General features: G+C 41.8%; 1 protein-coding gene across 2 annotated transcripts in view; it reads left to right on the top strand.

Annotated features, from left to right (window-relative positions):
- Positions 1–200: 200 nt before the first annotated feature.
- Positions 201–20,847, top strand: part of LOC117269967 (poly [ADP-ribose] polymerase tankyrase-1) — a 155,452-nt gene continuing 134,805 nt past the window's right edge. The window contains exons 1-4 of one of the 2 annotated variants that reach the window (XM_033647344.2): positions 201–782; positions 2,769–2,884; positions 7,582–7,690; positions 19,976–20,071. In XM_033647344.2, the coding sequence (XP_033503235.2) occupies positions 278–782; positions 2,769–2,884; positions 7,582–7,690; positions 19,976–20,071 (826 nt within the window). In that variant the 5' untranslated portion in view covers positions 201–277. The remainder of the gene's footprint in view (positions 783–2,768; positions 2,885–7,581; positions 7,691–19,975; positions 20,072–20,847) is intronic. The other variant, XM_033647343.2, reaches the window with a different exon arrangement.

Here is a 20,847-nt window from a genome sequence, read left to right on the forward strand (position 1 = left end):
AATTTCTTCCAAAAACTAATACCCCAAATAATGATTAAAAAAACACATTTTTAATACAAACGTTTCACAAAGACAAATAAAATAATATTTTTACAGGGTATTTAGTCTGTAATCCTGAGTAAAAATGCTGTTATAATGCTGTAATATAATCCCAGTAAATCATTTTGTGGAAATTCAGTCCAGTAATCCCAGTAAACCCAGGCGGAAGTTTGTCTTTCCTGGGCAGGAAATTGTCAGCAGTGTTATTGTTGCTAGTGGGGACTGTTGTGTTGTGAAAATGGCGACGCCTCGTCGCTCCTCTCAGCAGCAGCAGCCAAACTCCCTGCTGTCCTCCCCGCCCCGCGGCTCCTCTCTGCCCGTCACCCCGCCCGGCTCTCCGCCGGCACCCAACGACGATGCCGCCCCGCTTTCCCGCGGAGCCGGGATGGACAGCGCGGCTGACGGTGAGGCAACCCCTGCCTCCCCCAGCAGCACCTCCCCAGCTCTGGCCCTCACCGCCAGCAGCAGCAGCAGCAGCAGCACTAGCAGCAGCGCTAGCTCCCCGACCACCACCGAGGGCAGCGGGACCAGCCCCGGCTCTACGCCCGACTCAGGCAGCGGTGACGCGGGCAGCAGCAGCGGCAGCAGTGGGGGTGGTGGTGGTTCAAACGGGGCGTTCAGGGAGCTGTTTGAAGCCTGTCGAAACGGGGATGTTTCCAGGGTGAAGAAGCTAGTGGATGCGGTGAATGTGAACGCCAAAGACATGGCAGGACGCAAATCGACACCCTTGCATTTCGCTGCAGGTAACTGAGACCTTTGTTTGAACAGTAAACAACAATAATAAACAACAATAACCGTTAAAAGTCATTTCAGGCTGTTTGTGCAGCTGCAGAGGTGCATTTAAGGTGTGGGAGGGACCCCAAAGTAGCATATAAACATCAGCTGACATTAGCCATTAGCTATATGTATAACCACAATAACAGATTTTAGGATAAAAAACAAAAGTAATATTAACAGAAAATATATGAAACAAAAAAAATGAAACTGCTGAGGTAATTTTTTAAAAACATTTAATGTAACAAAACAGGTTCACAGTTTGTTGCACCCACTTGGTTATTGCAAGCTAAATAAATAAATCTGATTTTTATTTATGTTGTCAAAAATAAACCCCTGCATCTCTTTTTCTGAACTTTCTAAGTCTAAATTCTTATTAAAAGTGGGCATCAGAATAAAACAATAATGAAATGATGTTCAGGATGAAAAGATAACAAAATAGATAGGTTTTAAAAAACTCAAGGATATAGTCCAGTAATTGCTTGTCTTTCAAGTTGTATGATTTTAGCAGCGTAGAAGATGCATCTTTTGTAGAAAGAAACATACCTAAAAATGTCCTTAAATCAGGGGAGGATTGACATCTCAGTTTGTGAGTCAGTCACTGCAGCTGCACAGTGATTTGACAGTTGCTTCTCAGGTACATGACACAGCACTTACACATCCCTTTATTAGAACAACACTAGTAAAAGGAAAGCTGTCTTAACAAAGAACTAAATGATTTTCTCTTCAAATTTAAGTACCAGACAACCCCCAGGCAAAATGCTTAAGCAATGTTCAGGATATGTCAAAAAACTGAAACTCATATATTCAGTGACATTTTCATGGCGTGTATTGACAGGTCATAGTCTGCAGCAGGTGAACATTATTTTTAAACCTTTTTGTCGGCCGCTGAAATTTGCCAAGATTGCTTCAAATATGCCTGCAACAAAACCAAGGTGGTTTAAACCCGGACTTATCTATGGGTACAATATAATGAATTTAATGTAATTTAATTTAATTTTCCATAACCACTTATCCTGTTAGGGGCTGTGGGGGGGCTGGAGTCTATCCCAGCTGACATTGGGTGAGAGGCGGGGTACACCCTGGACAGGTCACCAGACTATCACAGGGCTGACACATAGAGACAGACAACCATTCACACTCACATTCACACCTACGGTCAATTTAGAGTCAGTTAACCTGCATGTCTTTGGACTGTGGGAGGAAGCTGGAGTACCTGGAGAAAACCCACACTGACACAGGGAGAACATGCAAACTCTGCACATAAGGACGAATGTCAAATTCAAATGTTGCCTTTGATTTAACCCAAGTCTGTACTTAATTATTGCTACAGGCAAGAAATTTGTTTTTTCATTTCAATCTTCACTATATTTGTTCATGTTCCATGCCTGTTGAAAAGTGCTCATCTTCTCCAGCTCTTCAGCTCCTTTTTACATTTTTTCATAAGTGCAGACAGAAGAATAGATAAAAGAAAAAAAACCTTGCACATCTGTTTTATATCTCAGGCCTTCCAAACCGTCAGCAGCTCGAACAATGAACAGATTCTCTCAAGCCCCACGGCACATTTGTTTGTAGTGTAGACATAACAGGCTCCACTTGTACAGCACGAACAGCTGTCACGTGTGCTTTACAAAACAAATAAACAAAATGTAAATAGGAAAAAGCCCAGAAGACGACTTTAGAGTTAAATATTAATTATTGACATGGAACGGGAATCAAATTGAAAACAGATAAAGGGGTCTGTTGTTTCAGCCACTTTTACAAACATGAATTACTGATTCAGTTTTAGGATATCTGGAAATCTCTAACTCTCTGAATTGCAGGTTTGATTAATCCTGCACTAGTTGCGTGCAAGAAATCACAGTTTAAATGTTGTAACACTGATCTTCCTGTTCCTACTTCCTTCTCTTCTCTTTGTCTCCCTCTCTGCTCTCAACTCTCTGATCTGTTCTCAGGTTTTGGGCGAAAAGACGTGGTGGACCACCTGCTTCAGACAGGCGCTAACGTGCACGCACGGGATGATGGGGGTCTGATCCCGCTTCACAACGCCTGCTCATTTGGTCACTCAGAGGTGAGACTTTACACAGGAATCCTTGAATATACTAGGATTTTTAGGGTTAAACCCTGAAGGGCTGAAACCTTATTGTTTTTTTTTGCTTGTTTATTATTTTTCATCAGAAATGCTTTTGCTATTTCCTGTGATATGGAGCATCGTAGACACATGAAATTTTTACCAAAGATTGGAAGTTGTCTGCAAAGGCTGCCCAAGAAATTTGACTCCAGTGGCTCTTATAGGGGAGCTTTAATTAGAGTTCAACTTTGAAACGTCAGAACTTGTTGGATTTACACAGAACTTGGAAAGGACATTCATTTATTTATACTCTTGAAACTTGCCTCAAGAACATAAACATTCTAAATTGTTCCCTTTGTTTTTCCTGTTGGAACGTTTTGCTGTGTATTTTAATGAAATCAGCAGACAGGAAGTAAACATGGACCCAAGCTGCTGCTGGTCAATGCACTTGCAGATTAATAGTCTATAGTCCGTCTGACTAGAAAAACACATCTCCTCCTAAACCGTATGTCCAATTTGTACCAAATTTTCTATGCATCAGTATTGGTCCAAACTTAACAAAGGTTATGAAAAGCTTGTTGATATCGCATTGTGTTTTGAAAACATTGACCAATGAACTTTAAAGGGGGCGGGGTTTAACACATAAATAGAGCTAACTCTATAACCGTTGGGCCAATCATCATGAAACGTGCAGAATATGTCCACAGTAGTACTTGAAACATACCCTGTGCGTTCCAATACCCATACTACCATGCTATATAGTATGCTAGAAAAAGATTTAGTATGTCTCAATACATAGTATGTCAAACGCAGTGTGCCAGAAATACCAGGATGTTCTACTCCCTGGGTCTGATTTTGCAGTATGCAAGCCAGCATGCTTTTTCTAGTTATTCTGACCCACAATCCTCTGTGACGATCTGTCACATCGTCTGAGCCACAGAGAGATGGCAGCTGTTTGACAGCTTATTGACAGCTGTTAGAAGTCGCAATGAGGGATGACAGTGCATTCAAGTAACTGATGATCAGTCCAGTAGTTTACAGTTTATGCAGCTAAACTACATAGATTGCAAAGTAACAACGGCAGAGCTCTCTGGGTTGATCTCCATCTCTGATGAACTAGGTAATGGGCATTTGTTTTATCTCCATGGTAACGTATATGAGTAAGAGGGTCAACGTTCAAGGCGTAACGTTTTGAGACAGTAGTATGTCCCGATTGTGTGCATACTGCATGTAACAATACATAGTTTTTAGCAGTTGCAGAACCTACTAAAAGTAAAAAGAAAGAGTATGTGATTCGGAACGCACCCACCCTGAAAAATTCATTGAAATTGACCACTAGGGGGTGCTACAAATGCAAAAAAATGGGTGTGACATACCACAAATCAGACTATAAATCGATATTGTTTGTTCAATCGTTACAAAACTCACAGGATGTGTTTTGTAATGATAATAATGTTGAACCATGTGTGTAAAATTATTTTGAAATAACACAATAAGGGGCTGCACCAGCTCCAAACAAATGCATGGTAAACTGACTTTCAGTCGCCTGGCTATTTTTGCCTATGTTTTGTGATCCCACCTGCTCAGACTTAAGAAACTGATACTCCACTATGACTGGAGACATCACAGGGTGCCTATAGTAACTATAGTATTATTTTGTTGTTGACTTTGAACTCTTTATTCAATCTGTGAAAATGCAAAACAAAAACCAGATAGATTTCACAGCTGTTTTACCGTTCAGACCACATTGGACCAGGTCATGATCAAGAGGATCTGACAAAAATATATTTTCACAAAATGGAAGATGGAACTATTTATTTCTGAGCATTTAGTCTCACTTTTTTGGCTGTTTTCAGAAAGCATTTTATACCAGTATCTGGAACTTTCCTACATCATTATTATCCTAGTGCAGTTGTATGATATCTTGTTGTGGGCAGGCGAGCAAGCATGCTGAAGTCAATCCACATGAGTGCAGTAGAAGGGAGTATGAGTGCCCAACAGGGCGACACAAAGGTGAAAAATGGGTGGCACACTTCCAATATCCTGCCTGGAACAACGTATAACAGTTAATACTTTAGCAGGATGTAAATGATAGCTGGTGATAAAAAGAGGGTAAGGGAGTTTGGTGCACAAGAATTGGCGCGGCGGTAAACTCCAGAATAGATGGAGGAGAAAACTGTAATCATTGTTTTTATGAGAGCAAAATATCATTCTGTCCAAACATGCAAATCCACTCTGTTTGCCTGTGAACTATAATCTGCACAGTCAGCCTTAAAGATGACATTGAGAGAACCTGAATAGTCACTGTCAGCGTGTCTTTGATGTTCTGGTCACGCCGACGCATGATTATGATGTTTTGGAATATCTGTGACAGATGTGCATGTGCTAATGCTTTTTGTCATCCCAGCCATTAACCAAAGGATCAATCTCATCTTTGCAGTTTGGATTGTTTTAGAGGCTTTTAGAGCTTTCTTGGAGAGCACTTTGCAGCCTTGTCAGAAGTGCCGTGCTAATGCAGCTGTGTGATCACAGTGATGATTAGCGTGGTGATGAGAGTAAACACTGTCCAAACTGAAAGCAATCACCACACGGTCGCACCTCTCAAAGTGGTCGTTTGCCTTGGTTTTATGTTATTTTGGTTTAAGTGTGATTTTGTAGTGGGTGGGTGGCAGTAACTGGCTCTCTGATTGTAGAATATATCTGCAGGAAAATGGAGGATTAAACCCTTAAAGTTAGGAACAAGTTGTTGCCTGAAGTAAATGAGTATCTGGGCAACTTTTAACATGAGAAGAGTCAATGCTAGCAGTCCGCCCTTTATGACTCCTCCTGTTTCATAGGCCTGTGTTCTTTGTGTTAAGAATTGATATTGATTGAGCATCACAAAACATGATATCACAATACTACTTATTAATATTTTCTAACACTCCTAGTGTAGCATCCCAGTCGAAATGATACAAGTCTTGACTGATGGTCTTATGCAGTTTATTCTGTTCTCAGTGTACTCCATCGACCAACACAAGGGCTGAACACAAATTATACAATCATAAGACAAAACAATGCATTAAACTTAGCCCAGAAGTTAGCAAATATACTGAAAATTCAAAATGATCAGACAATACGACACATTTGATACCTTGTTGCCCTCTCGACTGGTGCTAATCTGTAAGTTACTGCACCGTTTGTCAATTTCTGACTGTGACCTCTGTGTCTACTGTCTCTTCAAAATAAAAGCTTGTTCATGGGAAATAGCAAAATAAAAGCAACATAAATACATTAAAAACGCAAATTTAACACATCAACTACTTAACGGGGTCATTTACACGTAGTATACACAGGCTAATGTGTGTGGGTTGCCTGCTCGTCGAGTGATATTTCATTTGGACCTTGTATAATTGTCAGATTACTGTATCTTTATTGGTTATTTTTCCACTGGTCAGGAGTGATGATCTCTGTGGGTGCATCCCTTGCTGCCATTTCTGATATTCTAATGTTAGAGGTTAGCATTAGCACATTTAGTATGAGATGGTGATTCAGAAAACTTGATTGTTCATCAGACTTGACAAAAACATTGATTTTCACATGCAGGCAAGGCAAGAACAAAAAGATTCACTTACATTAGCCAGCAGATTTATATAAAAAAAAATACTTGTTTGAATAAAAAATTTCAGCATTTGCTTTATTTTGTTAGATTCATAAAAGAGTCCTGAAATTGGTTCCAGCAGCCCTAGCGAGTATAAAAAGTTGGCATGCTGAGTCTAAATCTTATTCTAGATAAATTACACTTTGATCAGAACTGTTGCTTTTGAAATGTGCTCTACTGTATGTGCGTGAAATTTATGTATGGATGCTTTTAACAAAGCAACACTGATGCACGGAGAATATTCTGTTACATACACATGATCAAACAGAAACTCAAGACTGGACAACATCACATGGACAACAATAGATATTACCCAGGAATTGATTTTGATTTGATTTGATTTATTTTTTAGAACATTTAAGAAAATAATAATGATAATTAAACTAATAATAATAATAAAATAAAATAGGATATATTTTAGGAAAAAACCTACAAAACAGACTATCATCATCATTACATCTGTATATGACAAATAAAATACCAAAGACAATAAAAAACAATTATTTAAATTAATCCTTCTATAGTTTATTTATAGTTTATGTAGAATCATCATATAATTTTGTTTTAGATGTTACTGACTATTTCACAAAAAAAAACATGACACAGAAGGGTTTGCCTTTTTTGAGGGCATGTATAGCAAATGGCACCTTTTTGAATTTAATGAGAGTTCTGTTTTGAACACAGGCATATTTCTGAAGTAGCAATCACTCCTAAGGGCCCATTTTCTGCCCAACACATTGTTGGAGCTCCTGCTCTCTCCATGGGCCCCCCCACCTCACAGGCCCCAGCGCAACTGCACTGCCTGGACTGTCTATATTTATGCTTCTGATTTCGGTATTGCTTACAAAAATATATTTGCAGCAGTATTGCTAAAGTGTGAATGATACTCAGCCCTAATTGTGGTGAAAAGCGGCATAGATCTATCATCCACCTTAACGAGTATTGCTAGACTGCCAATGCAAAGTCAGTGGTAGCTGCCATGGGAGTAAAAGCACCTGGGGTTTGATGTGTTTGCCAATAAAAGAGTAAATGCAGATGTTGTATATGTTCTTTTCAGGTGGTGTCCCTGTTGCTGTGTCAGGGGGCCGACCCTAACGCTCGAGACAACTGGAACTACACACCACTGCATGAAGCTGCCATTAAAGGCAAGATAGACGTCTGTATAGGTAAGCACACAACAGCACACACTGCAGAGACTAAGTAAACATCAACGCGTATGAACTGATTTGCAAGATATCTGATTACACAGTGAGCGTCAGTGTGTTTACAATGAATTATCTGGTGGCGTTTGAAGCTTTTTTCTCGGTGTCTGTTGACCCAGTGAGACTGAATCGAATGTGTGAGCAGAGCAGAAAACACTCAGTAGTGTTACTGGTTGCCACAATGGCTCCTGGAGTTGCATCATTCCTTTGGGTGCAGTAAAAGTCAATGGTTGTAGTGTCACATTGCTAAGTGCATTTCATTATTTGCAGCGGTGTTGCTGTTGTGAATTTATAGATATTAAATTCTCTATTGGTTTTGAAGCCGAGTGTTTGTACACCTTTTTGTTTTAAACGCCTCCTCCTCCTCCTCCCCTCCAAATTCTCAACCTGGAGTTCTGTATAATCACAGTAATTTTAGAAACTATAATAAACCACCGGCAGACTGTACGCTATTATTTTCCATTAAGCATAAAGCACCAAATATGCTGTAAATTGCAATTACTGTGCCTCTGCTTATTCTTAAGCCCACACAGGGGACAAAACAGCATTGATTTCTTGGTCTTACAATATATGAGCTCCCGCAGACGTAGTTTTTTTTTTTTTTTTCATTTTAAAAGTGAAACAACACCACGGGCTCAGTGCAGAAAGGACATTAGCAGCAGCAGTCGCGCTTTAAAGGTGAATTGGAAAATAGAAAGGCTGTATTACCGATCCCTGAGGAAAATCTGGAGTAGACAAGATGCGCCCCAGCATGAAAACCGTCTGAGCAGTAAGTCGTAGGATAATCTTTATGATCTTAATGGAAAAGCATTGCTCAGTGCGAGTAGCAATAACAAATGACTGCAATGATAGTCAGCGTCACCTTGCTGCCGGCATCAGTCTGAAGTGCTGAGAGCAACGTGGAAGAGAAGTTGCTCCGGTCCTTTTTATGTCTACAATAAGCTGCTGAGGAACGCCTGGGCCCTGAATGGCTGTATAGCAGCAGCAGAGGGCTTTGTGGAGCTCTGATGATTACAGAGTACAAACTGTTGTCAGACCTCAGATCAGTTATTGATGTATAAATAATGAATAACATTGAAACTGAGGTAAAAGAACTTCCTCTCTGTCGTCTGTATGTATGTAATGTGCATACACCAACCGCTTGCTGTTGGTTTTTGACACAACGGAAACTTTGAACACAATAACACAAAAACACAGAATACAAAGAGAGGACATAATTCAGCATAGGTGATGACACACCATGTTGTGATTCAGGATGCCGACTTCAACAGCTTGACTGCTATGTGCAAAGCTGAATCTCTCAGTTTGGTTTGTTTTAGCTTCCTACCAGCTGGGCCTTAAAGCTGTAGTTGGTAACTTTTATCAGATATAACTTTTTGTCATATTTGCTGTCACTATATTCACACAGCACTAAATGAGAATGGATAATCTGTATAAAATATTTCTTTGCCTACTCTGTTGCCTTGGAATGCTTCAAATGGTGGTGTCATATGTGAATGAAAACAACCAGTCAGAGCCGAAGCGTCTCTTAAGCAGCTGTCAGTCACTGTTTGTGAACTGTGGTCAAACTGTCAAACAAGGCAGCACTGATCAAATATGAATCAAGATTGTGATACTGCCTTTTTCTCGCCTCAAATGTTTTCTGAAACATATTTTAGCTGCCATGTTGAAAACAGTGGAGCTGAAACAAGCCTGCCAGAGCAAATGTTCTCATTTAACAGCTAAACTGTACACTAAAATATGTTTCTGAGGACATTTGAGGTGAGAAATAGGCAATACAGTGTCAGAATCTTGATACATATTTGATCAGTGATGCCTAGTTTCACAGTTAGGGCTGCCCCCTAATTGTTGACAATGCGTTAATCGACCAGAAAGGTCATTAGTTGGCAAGATTTCGTTGGTGGCTTAGTCGCAGAAAAACAAACAAACGTAAAACTTTTTGAGGAGCTGCTCCTTGTCAAAATAAATGAAAACCTACATGACTGGACCATGTGGGAATTTAATTTGAAAGGACAGGCACAGGAAGTGGCCACACTCAGCAGTCAGACAGGAGTCACGCAGATTTCCAGGGCTGGTACCTGCAGTTATTCCACAGGCTAGTTAATAACATGTCGGGCAGGAAATCCAGTGTGGGATCATTTTGAGAAGGTGAAGGACGAACCCAAGGTGATATGTAAACTCATCTTCATTGGTCAACTACAAACATGACGTATCATCTGAAACATGAAAGTAGCTACATGCCCATTAGCCACTTAGCACAGTCATTACTGCTTTGCTGACAGCGTCATTAACAGGCGGCTTGCTCAGTGTGTGACGTGCACTTGTAGATAAAATATAGGCCTATATTAATGAAGGTTCATTAGTACGGTTTTGTATTTCTCTGTAATGTAGTACAGTGTTAACAATGTTACTGATACTGTTCTTTCTCACACCTTCAACTCAAACCATTGTGTTGCCCCTGCCAAAAATATATCATTTAATAATTAAATGATGACTATTGGTTGACTAGGAATATTCTTAGTTGGGGGCAGCCCTAGACCACAGTTCACAAGCAGTAATTGACATGATTATCATATAGTTAGAGAGCTCTCAGCTCTGATTGGTTGTTTTCATTCAGCTGCTGTAGATTTTAGCAAATGCTAGTAGAAGCAGTAAGAAGAGGAGAAGGGACATGATTTCTTTTCGGAGATTATCCGTCTCATGTACTTCTATTAAACTAAAGTGAAAGTTTCAGCAAATATGACAAAAGGGCAAGAATAACTCCTACAAAATATTTGTTCTTCAGTGACACATTCACCAGCTCTCTCATACTTAAAATTAGGGGCTAATCGATCGTCTTCTCAACAGTGGATTTTTTCTGACTTAAAATATAATTCAACTGAAACACAGGCTTGAGGCGAACTAAATATGCCACAACCTGGCTGAGGGTCATTTTGGGCTTTTAGGGAGAAGTGAGCAATGAGGACATTATTGCAAAAAGGATTGCAACACAATAATTGCTTTACCTCGATTATCTTGTTTTAATGTTCATTGGAAGCCAAAATTGTAATTTGAAATAAAATTTGATTAATTGCCCAGACCTACTTAGAATTGTCTGTAACACTTTACTTGAAGGTATCTACATAAGGGTGACATGACACTGTCATAACTATGACATGACACGGTCATGAACCTGTCATGAACATTATGTACATGTCATAAACGTTTTTGACTGCTGTCATTAAGTGTCATTCGGTTTTTGTAATGACAAGTTGACATTGTTTGGGTTGTCTTGATTATGACAGCTTGGCATTAATCAAAGTGACATCACCAGAAATTGTCTTTGTCATGACAAGTTGATATTAAAATTGTTTGGGATGTCCTTATAATGACAACTCTTGACATTAACCAGGATGACATTATTAGAAGATGTCTTTGTCAGAACAATAATAACCACTATGTCAACTTGTCATAAGCACAAAAAGAGGTGCATTTCTTGTTAATGTCAACTTGTCATGACAAAGACATCTTAATGTCACTTCGATTAATGTGAAGTTGTCATAATCAAGACAACCCAAACAATGTCAACTTGTCATTACAAAAACCAAATGACACTTAATGACAGCAGTCATAAACGTTTATGACATGTACATAATGTTCATGACAGGTTCATGACCGTGTCATGTCATAGTTACGACAGTGTCATGTCACTCTTATGTAGATACCTTCAAGTAAAGTGTAACCAAATTGTCTCTCAGATACGAATGAAATTTGTGAGTTGTTCAGATCTTTCTGCACAGGGGGAAAATAATAATTTGACTTTAGAATTTTAATCCCTTAATCTCAATTAATTTGATTTGGAGAGATAAGATGCCTGGTAGAAAAAGATATCTGCACCCTTACATCTATGCAATTTTTCACAAGAGATAAGATGCCAAAATCAACTAAAATGAAAATATTTCATCTTTTATTTTTCAGATTCTGTGATGTTATTGACACATGGTCTTGGCATATTATACAGTTCACTTGGTGCTAGGCAAATATTCAGGGCTGCCTCAGGGTCTTTATGCAGGTCGCTGCCCAGGATCATCCTCCGTTATAACAGCCGACAGGATAACAACAATTTTGTCCGCCTCCGTGACTGTCTCATCACCTTGACGGCCTCCTATCCAAGTCAAGAACCGCTTTGCTTTTTCAAGATTGTGTTTTAATGGCACCTCTCTAATGGCATGTCGTTTGCTGCTGTATGAATTTTTTCTAATTGTTTCAAGTCCTCCACTGACGCTGTTAAATTTGACACGTTTCCGGCTGATGATTTCAGACAGCAGGACTTGACGCTCTGCGGTGGTAAGCTCTTTTTCTTACTCATTTACATGAGTAAAGCTTGCCCACAGATGGAGGAGAGTAGACAGTCTTCTATAGCTATTTAGGGGTGTTGATGGTCATCTTGTGTGAAGGTGGTGTTCGTCAGGCTAAACAGTGACGAGTTTGTGCAGTCAAGAAAGTTCAGTGGATCTGGTACGAGGGATTTTAAGTGATCTTCCATTCAACTCATCACCTTGGAGTTACAGTCAGCAGGCTTTGGAGGGAGCAGGTCATGAAGAGGATGCCGCGGTCGCTGCCACCGCTTAACCAAACACTCTACGAACCGTTCAGAGGCCACACTTTGCTGTGCTTTACCACGTTAGGATGACATTCTGGGGCTCATGTCACTGAAGGACACAGACAACTCAAACTCTTGTCATACACCGCTCCGATAAGCCCTGTAGTAAGCATGACTGAGTGCCGTCATGCCGGAGCGCTCCCACCTTCTCAGAATACGGTCGGACACATTTTGGGAAGCAAGAGGATGATAAATACGATACTCACCACCAGTTCAGAAAGCAAATATTTTCAGGTCACATTTCCAATTTGGGAGATAATTTGAAAAGCTGGCACCTTCTGCTCCCACTCGAAAGCAGCACATTTGGCTTCCCTCTGGCACAAAGGAAAAGTACTTCTATCATTATGCGAGCATCCTTGACTGCAGTGGCAGGGAGACGTTTTCTGCTTTACTGCAGGACAGTGAGAAAATTGACTAAACATAAAAGAGACTAAATATCCCCCTTGATAAATTGTGTTTTTCAGTTTTGTGTGTCTGATTGTCATAGTTTACTGAAATGACCTGAAACCATGTTGATGTAGGAAACGTCTTATGGCTTGCTGTGGAAAATGGGCCGCAATAATGTTGAGGAAAATGTTACTGTTTTTTGTCCAAACAGTATTAAAGGTTTCTGTCCCAGCTTTAAGTTTGTTGGTTCTGGTGTTAACCAGAAAATAAAAACTGACTGTTGCATTTTTGTGTGTGGTTTGCTGTCCTAACTGCAGTTACAAGGCATGTAAACAAAATCACATGAACGTTAGCGGCTTGTTTATTGGACAGAATTTTGGTAGCCTGTCATGCTGCCAGGTTAGAGATTTGGCAGCCGAATCAAGTCTGATTTGACTGTGTCTTCAGCTCGGCACGATGGACGCTCTATCCTCTTTCCCTGGTGTTCAGACAACTTGTGTAAGAAATTAATCTCTCATTACCAGACCTGCATCTCTTGGAGGTCAAGGTCTGGAGAAAATCTTATCAACAAACTTGGGATAAGGAGATCGTGGAAATCCTAAAGCAGCCATATGATTGGCTCTGGGTTTAATAACCCACCGCCTCCATAAATGTCAGTTCAGTACACGGTTTAACTGTGTCCTCAGTTCTCTGCTGTGGCATTTTACTGGTTACTGATACAATCATAGGCCACTCTGAGACTCCACCTTTTGCTGAGTGACATTTGTTTTTGAATTTCTCCAGATGTCAGTAAGATTAAATTGGAGTTTTTTTTGCTTTATCTTACCATTATGAGAATAATGACACCATCTGCATTTAGATTGCTTCTCTATAAGCCTTGCTTTCAGTATGCAATTCTGTCTGCCACTGGGTGCCATCTCCTGGGAAAATGAAGGCTTGATTTACAGAACAAAGGAAATGCATCAACCATTGTGCACCAAAACAGGAAGAAAATAGCACTTTTTTTCCCTGGTAGCTATCAGTAGCTATCCCAGTTACCAAAGAGTATTGTAAGCTGTTTTGTTGAGTTGCCCGTTAGCGAAATGCTCTGAACGAAGTTAAGTTCCATCTGGTAAGCAGTTATACACTAAGTATACTATTTTATTACCTTCAACCTATAGCCCACAACTACAGTATCAATGGAAGTTCTTTGCAGTTATTATCCCCAGTAGCAGAAATGATGGCAGAACAACTGAAGTAACTGCGGAAACTCTACCGGGCAAAAGAAAAAGAATCCTGTTGCTAGGCTCTAAGGAAAACAGGGAGTGATCTGATGGTCTTTTCAACAGCAGCGGCAATGATAATACCACGTGGAAATGTAAGGAGAGGAAAAGATGAAAAGTTGTTTCCACTTTATTGAGATGTTACTGCAGGTGTCAGTGTTGTTGGGTCGCTTTAAAGCACTTTCACTAACCAAGCACTTTCCATATACCGGGAGAGGTGCTCGAAGTCCGAATTGTCCGTTTCATCAAGGTCTTCTTGAGTTGCTCTTAGCTTGGCCCCTCCTCTGAGACCACTTTGCCTTGGGAGACCCTACCAGGGACTAGGCCTACACAGCTCCCAGGTTCACAAGGATATGCAAACCCCTCCACCACGTTAAGGTGGCGATTCTCGGAGGAGTGATTTTGACAAGTGTTGTGTTAATAGTCTTAATTGATATCTGTCTCCTTGTACTCTCAAACCCCTGCTTTTTTAATTCATTCAACTTAACATTATGTATTTTATCAAGTTAACTTGCCAAGACGTCTGTTGCCTGGCAGGTTCTAACAGACATTTATTAAGTTGTGATAAGATACTAACAGTTACTTAAATCATTGGCTAAGATCTAGGGTGGGCAGATTGACGAGGTCATCGTCCATCGCAGATGGCTGTCTGGCTGTCAGTTGTCCGCTACTGAGCGTGACATAGTGATTTACAAGGCTTCTCACCCTTGTCCACACCAACACGTGGGCGTGGGTTGGCAGTGGCACTAATGGCATTCATTGCATGCTTGAAAAGTAATAATTCTGATTTAACAACCAGATCAACTCAACTCTAGTCTGCGAGATTTTTAGCAACCAAGTTTGTTGCGGCATCCTGAAGATTTGCCACAGTCACAGATTTGTATCTGCTCTCTTGGTCTGACTGCTGTTTTTTAATTCACTTGTAGTGTTAAATAAATATCACAGATTTCGGCAGGTGGGTCAAAAAGTGACAAAGCACCAAGTAAGTTATTTATACCTCGGCCTACAGAAACATAGATGCAATAGTCCACCTTATGTCCTCTTTCCCCCTCTCTCTGTCTCTGTCTCTGTCTCTGTCTCTCAAACACATACACACACACACACCTTGGAGAGCACCACAGCGCTCACTCCTAATTGTCTCTGTCCTTGTCTCAGTCCTCAGTCCTGACAGTTGATCTACTGCAATGCATAAAGTTGGCAGCTTGCGGGTAGAGTCCAGTTCGGCTGGTTGATTAACTCATATTTTAAGTTGTTGATAATATTTCCATTGTTCACTTTATAGTCTCAGTGCTACACCCTGTCTGTCTCACATGTTTCCTGCATTTATTTGTAGGCTAATGCTCTGCAGATTTTACTGTTCAGTTCTTACAAATGGTGACAGCACAGGAAAAGGAGTTTCTTATCTTTCTTATAAAGGGTGGAGGTTTGACTTTTGCCTAAATAAGAGCCTGTTTGCTTGTGCAAATTTGGCACAAAGCCACTACAAATGTCTAAATGTAAATTTAGGCCAACTAAAAGCCGTGTTCTCTGAAAGGCTTACAGTGAGGCAGCTGCAGGAATAATCTTGCACCTGCCTGCTGTTTCGGCGTTGGTGTCTGTGGCTTGAATTCTTCAGCAGTACTTTTTCTCAAAATTTTCCTCACAGTAAACCTTACACCAAATGACTACATGCAATGTCACCATTGCTGACAAGTTTCCAGTGTCGTAATAATGCCATTAATCAGAGTTTTACTTCAGTTGATGCGTGCTCTTGTGCTCTTCATCACTAGTAAGGTGGTCATAATACCGGTCCAACCTGTCTTACGTCTGTCTTTTACTTGTCTTGACATTCCAGCAAAATCAAAGAAGTTGAATGCTATCTTAAGTTCTTAGTCTTTGCTTGTGCAAACACTGAAGTTAAATGACCTGAAGAGTGTCAACAACCAAAAGCTGTGCTCCCTCTAGCTCCAAACAGGAAGTGGTAAACTGGATGGACAGTAAACAGGTAGGGGAGCCTGGGTAGGTGCAAGAACATGAACAAATCTCGGTCCTCTTGATCTGTGGGAAAGGAAGAGAAACTGGTGAAGTTGTGGAGTGAACAAGAGTCCTTGTTTAAATATTTGTGTGTCCTTAGAAAGAGTTTTTAATTTTTGAAACAGTTTGCCCCTCGTTTCCACGGTCTCATCCCAAAATATTCCAGCTAACCAATGGAGACTGATTGAGGAGGCAAAATCCAGAAAGTAAAGTTTGTCTCCACCTAGTTTATCTCCAGAGATTATATTGATGCCGAACTGACGAGAATACTGTCGACATATGACGCCTTTAATCTTGTGTCTCTTCAGTTAAAATGACAATTACCTTTCTGGAAATTTTACAAATTTCTTTGTTTAGGTTAAATGCTATTGATAAGCTGATGGCACACTAAAATGTAAGTGAATTCCACTAGAAATGGACGGAGTTTTCTCCTGTCCTGTCTGTCTTCCCCTCGTGGAGGCCTCCGACTAACATAACCGCTCGAGTAACATCAGGCTATAACGTTATATATGACAATACAGCAACCAGTTGCTAACAGTTAGCCTACTGTCTTGTTTGTTGCCAGTCACCAGTACTATCTAACGTTAGCGTTTACATTATATTATAAAACTCATCAGTCATCACTGACCCTGGATAAGTTAAAAACTCTGGGGTTGCGTTTGACTGTGCAGGACAGGTAGCGTTTTGTTTAGTTTGCTAGTAGTAGTTTACACCTCTTCTCTTCTACTGTTCTCTTGGCGTGTTACATTCGCTCTCCTCTTCCGTGTATCTAACGTTAACTTGCCAACGCCTACGTCTATCATAGATGTAATGAGGACGTAATGGAGGAGGGGGGAGTAGGCCTTGGGAAGTAGGTGGAGTTGCAGGAGGAGGGGGATGGGACTTTGAAGGGAGGCGGGAGTTGTGGATGTTCAAATTTTTTCTAAGTGCTGTGTGAAATGCAAGAAAGGTGAGAGTAGCTTTAAGTGTTTTTGCAGACATGTAAGGAATTGTTACAATGTCATATTTCTTAAATGGAGTTTGGTGTATTGTTTTCCAGCAGGAGCAGGATGGGAAGTAAGCTCAGAAGGGATCTAGTTGTAGTCTTGCAAATAGTGACTTTACACTCACATTTTCTTTTGAGGGTGTCAGACTTAAGTCTTTTAAAAGTATTTCTTAATGTCTTTACAAAGTGTTGTAGTGTATGAAAGGTATTACTTACTGATTGGACGTAGTGTTGCAGCTAGTCACAAGACAAATTTGACGTTGTCCTGAAAAGTAATCCTGTCCAAAATGGGGATTTGGGTTGTTCAGAGAAGGCTTTTGCTGGTATTACTGAGAAGTCGTGCCCATTAGAGACAAAAATGAAATCACAGAATTAGAAGTTGACACTAGCAGATGAATCAGTCTGTATTTGTGAACCAATCTAACCTGTTAGTGTGGCTGTGTGCCTCACATTCTCTCACTGTTGGTGTCAGTATCTGTGTGTGTGTGTGTGTGTGCTCGCTCATGTGTGTATATAGGATTGGTGCAGAGCTAAATCATATTTTTTGTTGAGGGGTGAGTGGGTGACTAAGGTCTGCGTCAGGGCTGCAAACACATGCACGCACATACACACAGCATCACAGGCGAGCCCGCTTATCTTCCTCTTCTCCTCTCCTCTCTGCCGGCTTTGAGCAGAGTAGTTTGAGGTGTACACAAGTCAAAGGGCATGTGCACCGAGGAGCGCTCAGCAATCACAATCCTGGGCAGTGAGATAGAGAGGAAGCAGTGAGAGTGTTGACATTAGAGCCCTCAAAAGAGCTCATTTACAAAAAACTGAGCGCTGGCACAGTTTGTTATTCAGCTCATACCTGTTCTGTAGTCGCATGGCTCTGTCCTCTTCTCTTCTCGTCTCTTCTCTTCTTCTTCTCTCATTTCTTCTCTTCTTTTCCTTTCCTTTTCTCTCCTCTCGTCTTGTCTTCTCCCTCTCCCTCTCCCCTCCTCTTGTTTCTTCTTATCTCTGCTCTCCCTTTTTTATCTCCTCATCTTTTCTCTTCTTCTCCTCCTCCTTTCTTTTCCACTTTCCTTTTATTTCTTCTCCTTTTTTCCTTTTCCCGCCTTGTTTCTCCTCTCCTCTCATTTCTTCTCCTCCCCTCTCTTCTTCTGTGTCCTCTCCCCTTATCTCTCCGTATCTCTTCCATTTTCCTCTCCTCATATCTCCTCTTCTCTGTTCTCCCTTTTCTTTTCCTCTTCTCTCCCACCTTTCTCATCTCCTCTCCTCATTTCTTCTCTTTCTTCCTCCCCGAATTCCCCCTCTCATTTATCCTCTTCTCCTTTCTCCCTTTTCTATTCCTTTCTTCTCCTCTCATTCGTTCTCATCGCATCTCTCCTCCCCCTTTTCCTCTCCTCTCCTCTCATATCTTGTCCTCTCCCTTCTCCCTTTTCTGTTACTTTCCTCCTTTTTCATCTCTCTTTTATTTTACTTTCATCCCTCCTTTATCTTCTCTCTTTTCCATTTTCCTCTCCTCTTTCCTCTCCTTATTTCTCCTCTCTTTGTCCTTGTCCTTTCCTTTCCTCTCCCCTCTTCCCTTATCTCCTCTTATCTCTTCTTTTCCTCTCCTCACATCTCCTCTCCTCTTTCCTCTCCTAATTTCTCCTCTCCTTTCTCACTTTTCTGTTCCTTTCCTCTTCTCTCATTCCTTCTCATCTCTCCTCACCTTTCCTCTCCTCATATCTCCTCTTCCCCCTTTTCCTCCTCTCTCCTTGCCTCTCCTCTCATCTCATCTCATCTCATTTCGTCTCCTTTTTCCCTCATTTCTCCTCTCATTTCTCCTCTTCTCCTTTCTCTCTTTTCTGTCCCTTTCCTCTCCTCGCATTCATTCTCATCTCTTCTCTTCTTTCCTCTCTTCTCATATCTCCTCTTTTCTGTCCTTTTCCTTTGCTTTTTTCTTCCTTCACTCTTCCCCTTTCATCTCCTCTTATTTCTCCTCTCCTCCTCTTTCTTCTCTTCTGTCCTCTCCTCACCTCATTTATCCCCCCTGTGTTCTCTCTTTTCCTTTCTTCTCCTCTTTTTTTCATTTTCCTCTCCTGTCATCCTCTCCCTATTTCTCTCCTCTCCTCTCCTCTTTACTACTCCCTGCTCTCTCTGCCTCTCTATCACACAAACAAACACTCTTGTTTTGTTTTGCTCTCCCTCCCCTCTTTTCGTCCTCTACCTCTCCCATCCTTTCTGACTCTCATTTCCCCCTCCCCTCCCACCCCATCCTCCCCCTCCTCCTCTCCTCCCCTCTCTCATCTTGCTCTCCGCTGCATCGCTCAGTCAGTTGGAGAGGCGAGAGTCTCTCCACTCGCACAGCCTGCCCGCCTCGTCGCTGCTGCTGCTGCCTCGATTAGCTGTGGCCGCTCGTCTCTTCCCCTCCTCACTCCTTTTTATGTATTTTCTCAGCTTAACTACAGCCTCCCCCCCTTGCTTCTCCGTGGAGCTGCGATGTGTTTCGTAGCTGGTCACATCGCTGCTTTGTAAGGTCCGCTGTTTATCCGGCGGTGTGGTGTAGCGTAGCCTTCGCTGCTCTTGTTGTGGCATGTCTGTTTACATCAGCAGCATGGCTCGCAGGGCAGGGGCAGCCAGGGGCAGCCGGGAGAGCAGTGCCAGCAACAGAGGTGGAGCAGCCGGGGAAGGAGGAGGAGGAGGAGGACGGGAGAGATGCGAAGCGGGACGTGCGGCGGGAGACTCAGCCAGAGGTGGAGGAGCAGGAGGGATAGCAGAGGAGCAAGTGGGAGAAAAAGGAGGAGGTCCAGAGAGAGCAGTGTATGGAGCGGGATGTGGTTCGGCAGCAGCAGGAGGAGGAGGAGGAGGAGCAGCAGTAGGAGGAGGAGGAGGAGGAGGAGGAGGAGGAGGAGGACTAGGGGGAGGTGTGTGTCGGGGAGTTTGCATGTCAGTCCAGGAGCTCAGCTACTGTCTGTGTCTGCCCTGTTGTTGTACAGTGTTACTGCAGCATGGAGCCGACCCCAACATCCGCAACACCGACGGCAAGTCCGCCCTGGACCTGGCTGAACCCTCCGCCAAGGCCGTGCTCACAGGTCAGTCCATGTCTGTGTGTCTGTCAAGTCCCTCACACACAGATCAGCACATGTCTGTCTGTCTGTCAAGTCCCACACACACACACAGATCAGCACATGTCTGTCTGTCTCACTCTCTATGGCTCATGTTCTGTATCAGATTGTGTGTATCTCTCTCCTCTTCCTACTTTCTTTTCCTTGAAGGATGCACATTTCCACTCTTAGTTTAATGTTAACATATTTGCCCACCGCTGTCAACCAGAGTTCATTTCATTTTGTCCAAGGCTGCAGGCAGTATCATCTTTTTTTCTCCCTGTCAATCTATCACCCTCTTATTTTGCAAGGCTGAGCCGCTCACTGCGCGTGTAATTCAGTCTTTTTTGTTCAAGGCTGCACACACATCGGCCACTAAGTCACATTTTCTTCGTTTGGCTCCGTGCCTCTTCCCAAGGCTGTAATCAGGGGTCAGAGGTGTTTGTGTCTCTCCGCTCTCTTTTCTGTTCTCGTTTTTTTTTCTTTCTCCCGGCTGAGGCTGCTCTCATTGATCAGCCACTCGATAAACTCGCTCTCAGTGTAGGATTTTGGTTTGCTTGCCCATCTCTTTCTTTCTTCCTTTCTTTCTTCCTTCCTGTCATATCTTGATGAAAAATAGAGGGAATAAGGAAAACAATGACACAGCAGACCTTTACTGAGCAGCACAACACAGTGCTGCAAATTGAAAATGTATTTAAATGCAGTTTTAGACTATAAGAACACCACACCTCCCACCCCATCCATTACATACTACTGTATCCTCA

The sequence above is a fragment of the Epinephelus lanceolatus genome, chromosome 19 (assembly GCF_041903045.1).
Source record: "Epinephelus lanceolatus isolate andai-2023 chromosome 19, ASM4190304v1, whole genome shotgun sequence".
Lineage (NCBI taxonomy): Eukaryota > Metazoa > Chordata > Actinopteri > Perciformes > Serranidae > Epinephelus > Epinephelus lanceolatus.